The 13,297-nt window shown below is 44.7% G+C and overlaps 1 protein-coding gene across 1 annotated transcript in view; it reads left to right on the forward strand.

Moving 5' to 3' along the window:
• Window positions 1-11,165: 11,165 nt before the first annotated feature.
• Window positions 11,166-13,297, forward strand: part of NUP58 (nucleoporin 58) — a 220,622-nt gene continuing 218,490 nt past the window's right edge. Inside the window, exon 1 of the mRNA XM_030200320.1 lies at window positions 11,166-11,509. Within this exon, the coding sequence (XP_030056180.1) occupies window positions 11,406-11,509 (104 nt within the window). The 5' untranslated portion in view covers window positions 11,166-11,405. The remainder of the gene's footprint in view (window positions 11,510-13,297) is intronic.

Raw genomic sequence — 13,297 nt, forward strand, 5'->3', positions numbered from 1 at the left:
AAACACAGTTCTGCTAGCCAGGCTTCAAACACAGTCCGGCTAGCCAGGCTTTAAACACAGTCCGGCTAGCCAGGCTTTAAAGATCCACCACCCTCATTTGTCCACACTTTACCTCTTGACATCTACCCGCCGGATCTCTCCTGACTATTATTCCTTTCTTAATACTTTTGGACTCCTCTAGAAGACACTCTTCTTCTCCAGCCACTTCCTCTCCCACCTCCATTTCCTCTTCCACACCTTCTCCTCCTACCTGCTCCAACTCCTCCCATTCCATCCCCTCATTCTCCACCCCCTCCCTCAGGTGTTCCACCCTCTCCTCAGTTGATTCCATCTCCCAATCAGCCCCCTCTCCTTTCCTCTCCTGCGGCTCAGGTACTCGTTTGTCCTCATCCCTCTTATTCTTCCAGGCAGTCTGAAATCTGTGTTCTCTACGCTCCTGCCTCCGCCCCTCCCGCAATGCATTCTGGGATCTGTAGTTTTTCCACTCTGGCTTTTCTCTCTCCCCCCCTTCATTCTGGACTCTGTGGCTTCTCTGATTCTCACAAGATATTATTGGTATGATATCATGTACATTTCTGCAGCTGAGTGCATTTCTCATTATTTAACAGCTGCAGCACCTCTCCTTAATCTCCTTATTTTGCCATACTCCTTGCCATTTTTTTTTACTTTTTATCTTATTCACTAGATTGACTACTCATCCCCTTTAATAAAAGAAAAAAAAAACAGTTCTGTATACTTCATGCTGGCATAAAATTCCTCTCTAATTCTTTGTGCTCAGTTTTCTTGTGCTTTAAACTTCTCTGTGTATAGGGCAGTCATAACAGCAGAGAAACTGGTGCACAAAATGAATGATAAACCATATGCTAAGCCTCCTGCATTTTCTTACATTGGCCCCACAAATGCCACCCACAACAATAACTTGAACTATCAGGCTGATATACTCCCTAAATTTCAAACGTCCTAATAAGCTTGCTGTATTATATATTACCTGTTGTTCATTACAGTGGTTAATTTTAGTATTTTATCTGTTATTGAAAATGTGAATAAAATATTTGAACATACAAAAAAAAAAAAAGCATTTCTAAGAGGGTTTCTCCTATTGCTTGGGCCCTAGACCCATGCCTACTTTTCCTGACTTATGCTTTCATTTGGTGGTTCAAGGGACAGATGACAAGGTTGTATGCTCTGGGCCAATTAGCACATAGGACCTCCCTTCCCCTTTCTGGTCACAACTCAGTATACAGTTTTAGTATCCATTACAGAAGGAACGCAATATATATTCACTGTGCAAGTGTTTGAAATTTATACAAGTACAACATTATGTCATGTTTTGAAGTTAACCACATATGTGTACATATGGATCTAGCTCACTGGCTGTTGTACACAGAGATGCCAGGGTGTGGCCCCTCCCAAAGCTGGAGATTTACCACTGCTATGTTGAAGATTGAAAGCCAGTGAGTGAGATTTTTATCATGGGCCCCAGCCATATCTAAAACCAGTTCTGGCAGATGCACATTAAAAAAAAACCTGGCATAATCAATAAATAGAAAATCAAATTATTTGTATACCTTTGTCATCTGGTAATTGTATTTTTCTAATGGTGTTGGTCCCAGTCTCTGGTTTCTGCTTTCCTCTGTCTTTTCTTAACTATCTTGCCAGAGTTTCCTTGTCCATTTGGAACTTATTTTCTCTCCATGTCCACCACCCATCTTCCCTCTGTGTCTCTTATCCGTCCTATCCAGCAACTCTCTTCTATGTCCCTCTCTATATCCTCCTCCCATGTTCCTCATCTGCCTTCCCAGTGTCCCTGTCCCCTCCCCCTCATGTTCAGCATTGCACCTGTGTCCCTGTGCCGTACCTTGTCCGGGATATCCCCTTTCCTCCACTCCTACAACTCCCCCACCCTTGGGCAAAAATCTCCTCTCTCTCTTCCCTGACCAACCCTGCAGTCCAAAGTGTTGTTCAAAGTAGTAAGTGAAAGTACTAAAGTAAACATAAAAATAAATGTATATTTGAATATTTAAGTAAAATTAAAAAGTATAGGGGGTCTTTTACAAAGTATCGGTAAGCCCAATGCAGGCTTACTGAACACTAAATTGGAATTACTGCCAGCCCAACGCTGACACCAACAGTAGTTCCTCACTGAGCGTGTGCCATTTCTGGGGGAAAAAGAAAAACCCCAGAAATGGCTTGTGCGTCGGTAACCCGGTGGTAATTGGTTACCACGGGAAACCTTATCACCACCTCAATGGGTGGCAGTAAGGGTTCCCAGACGCATGGCCACACAATAAGAGTTCTCTTACCACGTGGCCATGTTTGTCTGGGGGCTTTTTACCTGCTGCGGTAAAAAGGGCCCTGGCACATGGGAAAAATGTTAAAGACAAATGACGTAAGTGGAAGTAGATTTGCATAGAGTATGAAACATAGTCTATGTAGATATTGGTGGATGGAAGAAAATCAAATATTTTGTTTAGTCAAGTTACTGTTAGTGTTGTAGAGTATTGACATGAGCATTAATAAATGGTAAATGTGGGGGGCAGAGCCTGGTCAGCAATCTGTGCAGATGCATTCTGTGAGCACTCCTCTGCATCGAGCCATAATTGAGCAAGATAATCAAATATTTTCCTGAATCATTGCTCTTACCTCTTGAGGTGCTGGGAGCAGCCATGCAGCTGTTGGTTCCACTGGTTCCCTGCTCCCTCTGATGTTACTTCCTGTTCTAGGCCAGAAGGAGCAGGGAACCGTCAGAGCCAACAGCTGCACGGCTGCTCCTAGCACCCCAGGAGGTAAGAGCAATGCACCTGGGGGGGGGGGGGGGCGTTGCCACCGCTGCACTCAGGGGGGGGATGCTGATTCTGGGTGGGGTACGCAGTGGCGATCCACCCCGGGTGGCAGCCAGGGCCGTGCCGCTGCGGTAAGCGGGGTAAGCACCGCAGGGGGGCGCCCACCTCTGGAGGGCGCCGCCGCGGTGCTTACCCTTGCCCCGCGCCGCCGAGGCCTTTAAATCTTTTACCTCGGTCGCAGCAGACAGCAGCGTCAGTTAAAGCGCTGCCAACCAGTGGCGTAGCAAGGGTGGGGCGGTGGGGGCGGTCCGCCCCGGGTGTCACCAGAAAGGGGGGTGCCGCCGCTCCCGTTGCTCTTCTTCCTGGCACCCCCCCCCCCCCCCGTACCAGCCCTTTAAAAATAAATTGCCGACGCGATAGCGAGTGCAGCACCTCATGTGCAAGTAAAGGAAGCGGATCCGATCATCTCATTGGGCCTTCCCTCACTGTCCCGCCCTCCTCTGACGCAACTTCCTATTTCCTCTAGGGCGGGACAGTGAAGGAAGGCCCAATGAGATGATCGGATCCGCTTCTTTTTCTTGCACACTAGGTGCTGCGCTCGCTATCGCATCAGCAATTTCTTTTTAAAGACCGGGTGGCAGGGAGAAGACGAGGCAGGGTGAGGGTGGGGGACAGATGGGGTGAAGGTGGGGGGGACTCGGATAGCAGAAGGGACTGGGTGGGAGACAGATGGGGTGAGGGGGACTCTGATGGGCAGAAGGGACTGGGTGGGAGACAGATGGGGTGAGGGGGACTCGGATGGGCAGAAGGGACTGGGTGGGAGACAGATGGGAGAAGGGGCATGGAGCTGGAACTGGGGTCTGAAAAGTGAGCAGGAGGGAGAATGGGGTCATGCCTGGGGTAGGGGTGGATGGGAGAATCAATGGATCTGGAACTAGGGGCAGCCGCAGGTGGGAACTGGGAGCCAAATAGAGGGGGCAGCAGGGGCGTAGCCAGACACCCAATTTTGAGTGGGCCTGGGCCCAGGATGGGTGGGCAGAATAACTTTGCCCAGTCCCACAAGTGATTTGGTCTCTCCCTCTCTCGCCTGCATGCCATTTGGTCTCTCAAACATCCTCCCTCCCTGGCATGCAGCAACTAATACACACTGCTCATATTGGCCCCACAGCCTTCCCTCTGATGCAACTTCCTGCTTCCGCATAGGTGGGAATACATCAGAGGGAAGTCTGTGGGGCTGGTGCAAATAGTATGTATCAGTCGCTGCAGGCGAAGATCTGCTATTTACAAGGTACTGTATGCAGGAGGGACAGTTGTAGGGAGTTTTTGGCTGATGAGGCTTAGGGATCCCTCCCTGCCTGCCTGGCACATCATAGGTGTGCTGCTACTGGGTTGGCCTGAGCCCAAAGTGGGTGGACCTGGGCCCATCCAGGCCCACCCTTGACTACGCCACTGGGGGGCAGTGAGAGAGGGGGGATAGATCCTGGATGGAATGGGGAGTGAGAGGGAGGGCAGACCCTGAATGGATGGGAGGGGGAAAGAGAGAGGGCAAATGGTGAATCGAAGGAGCAGAGAGAAAGGGCAGACAGTGGATAGAAGGGAGTGAAAGAGCAGACAGTGGATGGAAGGGGGCAGAGTTAGAGGGCAAATGCTAGAGGGAAAGGAGAGAGAGAGGGCAGATGGTGGATGGAAGGGGGAGAGAGATGGCAGACTGGGGCAGATGGTGGATGGAAGGGGCAGAAATAGAGGGCAGATGTGGATGGAAGGGACTTTAGAGAGGGCAGACACTGGATGGCAGAGAGAGAGCGAAGACAGATGCTGGATGGAAGGAAGACTGTGAAAAGAAGATGAGGAAAGCAGAAACCAAAGACAACAAACTGTAAATATATATTTTTATTATTTTGCTTTAGGATACAATATTTTACCTGTGTTAATAAATGTTTATAAATAGAACATGTAAATAAGGTAATCTTTTTATTGGACTAATTTTAATACATTTTGACTTAACTTTCAGAGAACAAAACCCCCTTCCTCAGATCAGGATAGGATACTGTAACAGCACTATACTGTATTGACCTGAGGAAGGAGATTTTGGCCTCTGGAAGCTAAATGTATTAGTCCAATAAAATGGTATTATTTTATTTTCTGTATTTGTTTTATTTCTATTTGTTAATTTGTAAAATGGTGATTGGTATTTGTTAGTTTTTTCAAATTTACATCTGCTATCTTTATATTTTGCACAGTACTAGGAGACATTTTCTGTTTCTGTGGTGTTGCATTGTATGCAGAGTCTGGCATCGGAGGTTCAGTTTAATTTTTGTCTAAATAGAAAGTTTATGATTACTTATTCTATAGTGGATTAGGGTGTATCTGTGTTTGTGAAAAAGACATGGCTTTCAATTGGCATTGACTGTGCAGGATCGACGATCTGTACTATTCTGTCTGGTTTCGTTTTACAATAGGTGAATTGATGTTCTAGTGCTCACTGTAGTGCTTAAGATGCTTTCCTTTTCCTTGTGTGACTCGTAGAAACGACTGCTTATGGTATGGTAGAATTGCTCTATAGGTCGTGAGTGTTTTGTATTCTCAGTATGCCTAGTACTGGATTTGGGGGAGGTGTTAAAAAATGACCGGCCCCGGGTGTCAACTACCCTAGCTATGCTACTGCTGCCGACATCTCCCTTCCCTTCGCGTTCTTAGTTCCCTCAGTGTCCCGCCTTCTTCTGACGTCAGAAGAAGGCGGACTGAGGGAACCAAGAGTGCGAAGGGAAGGGAGACGTCGGCAGCGCTCCGCTTTCACTGACGCTGCTGCGACCGGAAGTAAAAGATTTAAAGGCCCCAGGGCGCGGAGGGAAGGGCAGAGAGGCATGGATGGGAGGGCAGGGCCCAGGGAGAGGACAAATTGCTGGAAGGGGAGGGGAGAGAGGATTGCTGGCTATGGATGGAGGAGGGAAGGGCAGAGAGGGACAAGGATGGACACGGGGGCCCAGGGAGAGGACAAATTGCTGGAAATGGAGGGGAGGGGAGAGAGGAGGCAAGGATTGCTGGCTATGGATGGAGGAGGGAAGGGCAGAGAGGGACAAGGATGGACATGGGGGCCTAGGGAGAGGACAAATTGCTGGAAATGGAGGGGAGGGGAGAGAGGAGGATTGCTGGCTATGGATGGAGGAGGGAAGGGCAGAGAGGGACAAGAATAGACATGGATGGGAGGGCAGGACCCAGGGAGAGAGGAGAAATTGCTGGAAATGGATATAGAGCAAGAAATGAAGAAGAAAGGAGAAAAGTAAAGAAATAAATGGAAAGGAAGCCCTGGAAATGGAGTTAAGAGGACAGATAGCAGCAGAATCAGATACTGGACCAGCATGATCGAAAAAAGAAAGTCACCAGACAACAAAGGTAGAAAAAAATCATTTTATTTTCATTTTAGCGTTTGGAATATGTCCACTTTGAGAATTTACATCTGCTATCTTATTTTGCAATGTATAGCAATTTGTTTCTAAGAATATTGCTGACAATTCCTTTCAATGTGGCAAGTGGTGAGCGATCATTTTCATGGGGGGGGCGTGATCATTTTCACGGGGGGGGGGGGGGGGGAAGCCAACTGATAGTCTGCAGGGGGGCGCCAGAGACCCTAGGCACGGCCCTGGTGGCAGCCGACCAAGGAACACTGCTGGATTAAACCAATGTGGTTTTTTTTAGCAAAAAAGGTGTTGGTACTCAAATGCTAGGCCACCTTTCAGGAGTGGGGAGATCACTGAGGGACCCACCCCATAATGGCCGGGGCCCCCTGCAACCAGTCACAGAATCTATGACAAGGCAGAATTGGTGTGTAGAGCCTGAGTTCTATCATTAAAACTTGGGTTCCATGGGTCAATTTTAGCAGACAATGGAAAAGGTGCCGGTACTCAGTACCCCCTAAAAAAAAGCCCTGGATTAAACAGTGCTGTACTGAGTGATGAAGAATCCCTCGCTAGGATTATTAATTTCAACAAAGAATTCTTTCTTATAAATGAATCAGAAATCTCTACCACTACTCTGTGGGAAGCGTATAAAGTCTCCCTTGGGGGATAAATCATTAGTATCATGGTCTGGAAATGTAAATAAATGGCTTTGAAACTACAAGACTTAGATCAAAATATTAAAAACGTAGAACTTCAATATATGATGTCTCCTGTTCTATCTGTTTATTATCAAACTTTCAAGGCCAAATATAAATATAACTCTATACTCCCAGAAAAAGCTAGATCTGAATTATTCATTCAATCTGCTGGTCATTATTCTGGTAACAGTAAAATAGGCAAACTTCTTGCAACATTTTTAAAAGGTAAAAGGAATAGAGAATATATTTCTACCTTGCAAATTGAACAAGGTCACAGATTGCTAACTTTCCTACTGATAAGACTGCCCTCTTTGAGTTTTATTCTTCACTATTTACATCTGAAGCAAATGGATCTCTCCAAGAAAAATATGGACAATCCTATTTCCACCCAGGAAGTGATCTATGCTATCTTCTCTCTGGCCGCTAATAAAGACCCAGGCTCAGATGGCATAACAGTGGAATTTTACAAAAGATTTAGTTCCCTTCTTGCCCCACACCTCCTAACCTATTATAATTTTATTAAAGCCCATCTAGATTGACAACATCGTTTTACTGAAGCTACTATAACTCTTATTCCTAAACCAGGCAGAGATCCCTGTAAAGTTCAAAATTATACACCTATCTCCCTTCTAAATCTAGACTACAAAATCCTTGCGTAAATTCTAACTGAAAGACTGAATAAGATAATTGGACAGCTCATACATCCTGCACAGGTAGGGTTTACGAAGAATAGATATATCAGGGATAACCTGAGATTATTCCATGCTGTTAATCACATTGCCAGTTGGAGCCTGTGGTGAGGCTGGCCCTGAATGCTGAAAAAGCTTTTGATCGTGTGGAATGGCCATTCCTACTACAGGTTCTGAAGTGGTTTGGATTTAGACAATCTTTTATTTCTTGGATCCAAGCATTATACTGGAATTCCATCTCTAAGGTTCTGGTGAATGAAAGCCTCTCAAATGATATACACCTACACTGTGGTACCCATCAGGCATGTCCCCTTCTCTTTGCTATTCACCAATCTCCTCATATCCAAGGCATTAAAACCAAAAATCATCAAATAAAATTGTCTGCTTATGCTGACGATGCTATACTATTTATCACTAACCTGCAACTATCTATCCCAGCATTTACTGATTTGGTTTATATCTATTCTCAATTTTCTAGTTATAAAGTAAACTGGGTTAAATCTGAGATAATTCCTTTGAAATAATTTCTCCTCTCCTGATTTTCAACACATGAATTTTGTTTGGACTCATCAGGCTTTAAAATACGTAGGCATTGCCATTCATAAAGATCCAGAGCAGATTATTAACCTGAACACCTCCAAAATCAAGGACATATTTAATCACATGTAGCCAAGTGGTCACCTTTAAATTTAACCTGGTGGGGTAGGATTTCTACTATTAAAATGCCTCTTATACCTAGGATTTGTTACATCATTCCACTGTCTACGTTAATGACTGTGACAGAATAGTCTGTTTAAAACCTGTAAAATTGCCTTTAACTTTGAGTGCATTTCTCTAGTTTGTCCAGCAGGTGGTGGTGCATGTTTTATGTTAAAGCTTTTATAGAAAAGTGCATGCCCTCTTTTAGTTTCACTTAGTGAAGAAGTGAATCTACAGTACTGTGAGTTGTATGCTACTACTACTTATCATTTCTAAAGTGCTACTAGATGTACGCAGCGCTGTGTACACTTGAACATGAATACTTTAAAAACTTGTTGACTGGGCTCTGATTGGCCTGGAGTTTGAAATTGCCCAGCAGTTGTTGCTGACTGTTGCTTCAGTCTTTGCCTGTGAGTAAAGAGAGATAGTCTCTTTGCTGAAGCTAGGTGAATTATATGTCCTGATCTCCCCAGGTACTTCTTAGGCAGTATTGAAATTTGTAGTTAGTGTTACAATTGATCCATAATTCAGCAGAGCTGCCAAGGGGTCCCGATTTTTGAGAGGCAGATTTTAGTACACGCCCAGCCACACCCATTCTGCATTGGCTCCACCCACTCTAACTTGTGTCATCTTGAATTTCTTTTGATGAAGACATAGGGAAAAAAAATTTTAAGTGCTCCCAGGTTTCAACCCAATTAATGTTTAATTATAGGATATAAAGTATGTAAATAAGTAAATAAATAGAAACTCTTAATGTTGAACACCTGATTCTCATAACATGATGTCTGTTTTAGAGGCCGTTTACCTTGAAAAAGAAAAATCTCTGCACCAATATAACAGTACTAGGGTGTCCCTATAACCAGCTCCTCCAAATGATACAATGATTACACTTTCTAACAAATTACTACTCTACCTATGAAAAGTTATTCCCTTATTATACTTCCTCTGAGTACATCTGTATACTGCACAAGCCAGCAATTTTTGAAAGTATAAGTGAGATAAAAAAAAATGCTACCAACAATATAAAAATGACAACTGTGGATGCAGCAGCTCAGAGGTTACAATTTTGCTTACTTTGTTAAAGGAGAAATGGAGACCAATTGGCTTCAACTTTTCATCTGATCCTTACGGTCTCCCTCCACCACAATGCAGCCTGTGCTATATGCAGCAACCAGCCAACCACGTCCACGGTCGGCTCTGCTGGTCTTCTACCCCCACTGACGTCAACTTTGAGTTCCACGGGCAGAGGACCGGCAGAACTGACAGTGCATGCCTGAAGGCAGTGCTGCAGCTCTGCGTGTTTGCTTTTCGTTTTTCCGCCACTGCTGCATCGGGAGAAGCAGCAGCAGCCGATGACATCAAAGCGGGAGACTTCACCGCTTTGGCGGGAGATGGCAGGTCTGATTCAGATACCTGTTATTGTTTGCTGATTACACTTTTTTTTTGTTCATTGTTGTAGTGTGACAATAAACCTGTTTAGATTGTTGACTCTGCCTGTCTGGACTGATAAAGAATCCTGGCGGTTTGTGTGTTGGGTCTGTGAGTGTTTCTGGGAACTGTGGGACCACTGGGAGTGTGGCTCCAGTAACCTAGAAATCACTGGGGATAATTGGAGAGCGGGAGACTTGCCCAGAGGCGGTTGTGACCCAGTTGGTAGGAGGAGGGTGCTAGTGTAGAGCACAAGCGGCAGGTGCAGACAGAGCTGAGCTGTGCTGGCGATAGACCCTGTAAGTGGCCATGGGGTAACCCCAGGTGGGTGGCTAGGCGTTTTGTGAATGACCATGAAACTCCCTAGTGCTATTAAAAAATGTAGTACAGGATCATCCACTCACTTCGCTCTTCACCAGCTGGCCATCACATCTTATGACAGGCGTATTTTCAAAGCAACTTAGGCTTACAAAGTTCCATAGTAACCTATGGAAATTTGTAAGTATAAGTGCTCTGAAAATGAGCCCGATAGTGATCCTACATTCTCAGCACTCACGTTTTTGTCAACCTGTAAACCTAAGTTAATAGACATTTTGATGGCCATTGGAATTCAGAATGTTCTTAAGAACTGAAAGTCCATCTTTCTGGTGGAATACAGTCTGCCAATAGAAATACGAATTACATGTGTCTGAAAAGAAATAAAATTTGACTTCACTGAAACAACTTTGGATGCCCATTGACTTATTTTTGCAATCTTTCTAGCTGTTGCTGTACAGTACATAAATGTACACTATTTCTAATGTACTAGTTCTTTATTGTTCCTTTTTTTTCTTGGATTGAAAAATTTCAATAACGCTTTTGAACTAAACTAAAAAAAAAAAATGGTAAAGTTAGGGCTTCAGCAAACTTTATAAACTGAGTTATCACATTCCTGAAAAACACAAACACCGGACTGCACAGATAGGCTGTTATGCAAAGCCCACCTTGATAATGATAATGACCCCCACAGACTTTTGGAACCAGTAGGCCCGTGCAGGGATCTGTACCTCTGTGGCTCAGGAACCAATCGGGTTTTCAGGATATCCACAATGAACGTTCAAGAATTAGCAGGGACCGTCCTTCCCTATGTTTTAACTTGTACAGCGCTGCGTAACCCTTGTAGCGCTATAGAAATTCTAAGTAGTAAGTAGTAAGATTTACAAGCACTACCTCGATTGCACGGAAAGTTAGCTCATGAATCGTTGCAGATATCCTAAAAATCTAACTGGTTGGGGGGGGGGGGGTTCCCCAATCCTCCTTTTTTGGGGACAGCGCCCGGCCCCTTGATTGTGTACCAAGTCATAGCACCTCGACGTCTTTACTAGTCAGTAGATTTCTCCATCCCCAATCTCCCAATCCCTTTAAGACGTACGCTGTCGGGGCGGGCCTCATTAGTATCCCATCATGCTGCGGGGTTGGAGCGTTCGGAGGCGCGCGACGGATGTGAGGAGCTGTGTGGCGCGTGCGTTTTCCCCCCCTGGCCTTGTTTTGTTTTACTCATCTGCGGCGTTTGGTGTTAGTGCGCAATTACCCACTCTGTGTTGCCGTTACTGCGGCCTGTGACGGGCCTCTGGCGGTAAACCACGTTTCGGCTACCCGTCACTTTTCTTGCGGCCGTAGAGAGGTGCCGGGGCTGCCTGCAGAGTGAGCTTGTGCTGCCCCGTCCCCGACATGGCCACCGGTTTCTCTTTTGGGGCATCCACGGGCACTGCCACCTTAGGACCCTCAGGAACAGCAGCAGCAGGAGGGTTTTCCTTTGGACCAACGCCAGCTAGGTGAGAAGGGGAAGGAGAGAGACGTGTGTGAGTGGGGCTTTTTGGTCATTCGGGACTGAACCGCATTAATAGCCATCTTAAATTGCAAATCGCAGTAAAATCAAGGGACCACGTTGTGAGGAAAAAAAATGTAACTTGTGAAAGTAGTTTATTCTCGGTCATGAGTTTGTGGAAGCGTTTGCACACCTGTTGCTGGAGAGAGTGCGGTGGTGGTGATGATGACTGCCTGCATTTAGTTTGAGGGGAAACTAAGGATGTATAAGAAGTAAAAAAAGTTTTTTGAGTTAAGATATGCTTGCAAGCGAGTCGCTTTTATTTTGGAGGGAGTGATGTGGTAGCAGTGTTTGTCCACTTTTCAAGGTAATAAAATAAGATGATACCTTTTTTATTGAACTAACAATTTTTTTATTAGCTTTCGAAGGTAAGTAACAGTTCGTCTTCAGATCAGAAATACGCAAATGTTGATAAATAACAGTATATAAGTGAAACGTCAAAGCATTCAAATGACACGCTTCCCATGAAGAGGGTGGGGTGGGTAAGGTGAGAAATCTGGGAGCTGGGTGGATGAGAGACTGGAGGAGATGCATGGTAGATAAGAGGATGACAAAAAGCAGTAGGATTTTTATGGTTGATGGGCTAGAAAAAGCAGATCTTTAAGTCCTTTCTGGTGGGTGTCAAAATATTTAATCATTCTGACTTCAAAGCTTAGTTCCTGGATTGTCTTACAGTTTCCTTTTAGTATTTTCACCATAAAATCATTGATACAGTGTTCCTGATTTTGTAAAGTGCTCTCCCACAGAGGTGCCATCCTGGTTGGCACCGGCATTTTTCATATTATGTCTATGTAAATTAAATCTCATCTTTAGCATCTGTCTTGTTTCTCCAATATAGCACCCATCTTCACACTTTTTACATTGAATGATATATACCACATTGGAAGATGAGTATGTGAAGGATTCCTTTATGTTGAATATTTTTCCTTTGTGAATGACTGTGGGATCCTGTGAAATGTGTTGGCATAGTTTGCAGCTGAATATATTGCAAGGATGTGTGCCACTCTTCTTTCTGAATTTCTATTGGGAGCTTGCTTTTCACTAGTTTGTATTTTAATTTGGGTGGCTCTCAGAAGGCCAGTACTGGTGGGGATAGGAATTTCGCTTTCAGTAGTTTATTCTCCTGGAGTAGTAGCTGTAAATCTTTTATGATTCTTCTCAAATTTTCTAGCTCTGGGTTGTATGTCACTACAAAGGGGATTCTGTCTGTGGCTTTCTTTTCTTTGTACTGCAATAGGTTTTCCCTGGTATTTTATTTTTATTTTATTTGTTACATTTGTATCCCACATTTTCCCACCTATTTGCAGGCTCAATGTGGCTTACATAGTACCGTAGCGGCATTCGCCAGTTCCGGTCTGAACAAATACAAAGTGTGCACAAGTACAAGTGTGATAGTGGTAGAGTATGGTTCATATATGGTAGATACATTGGGGAAGCATTAAGTAGGAAGAGGGAGAGTTGGGGTGAGTCCATTATGTTCTTGGTGTTGTTGTGTAACAGGTACTCTGGTTCTTATGTTGGGTCGGTGGGGTTTGGCCTTTTTGAACAGGTTCGTCTTTATTTTTTTCCGGAACTTTAGATGGCCGTGCCGTTACTGTTTTTGGCAGTGCGTTCCATAGTTGTGCCCTTAAATAGGAGAAGCTGGATGCATATGTTGTTTCGTACTTGAGTCCTTTGTTGTTTGGGTAGTGGAGATTAAGATATGTTCGAGCTGATCTTGTTGTGTTTCTGGTTG

The sequence above is a fragment of the Microcaecilia unicolor genome, chromosome 4 (genome assembly GCF_901765095.1).
Source record: "Microcaecilia unicolor chromosome 4, aMicUni1.1, whole genome shotgun sequence".
NCBI lineage: Eukaryota > Metazoa > Chordata > Amphibia > Gymnophiona > Siphonopidae > Microcaecilia > Microcaecilia unicolor.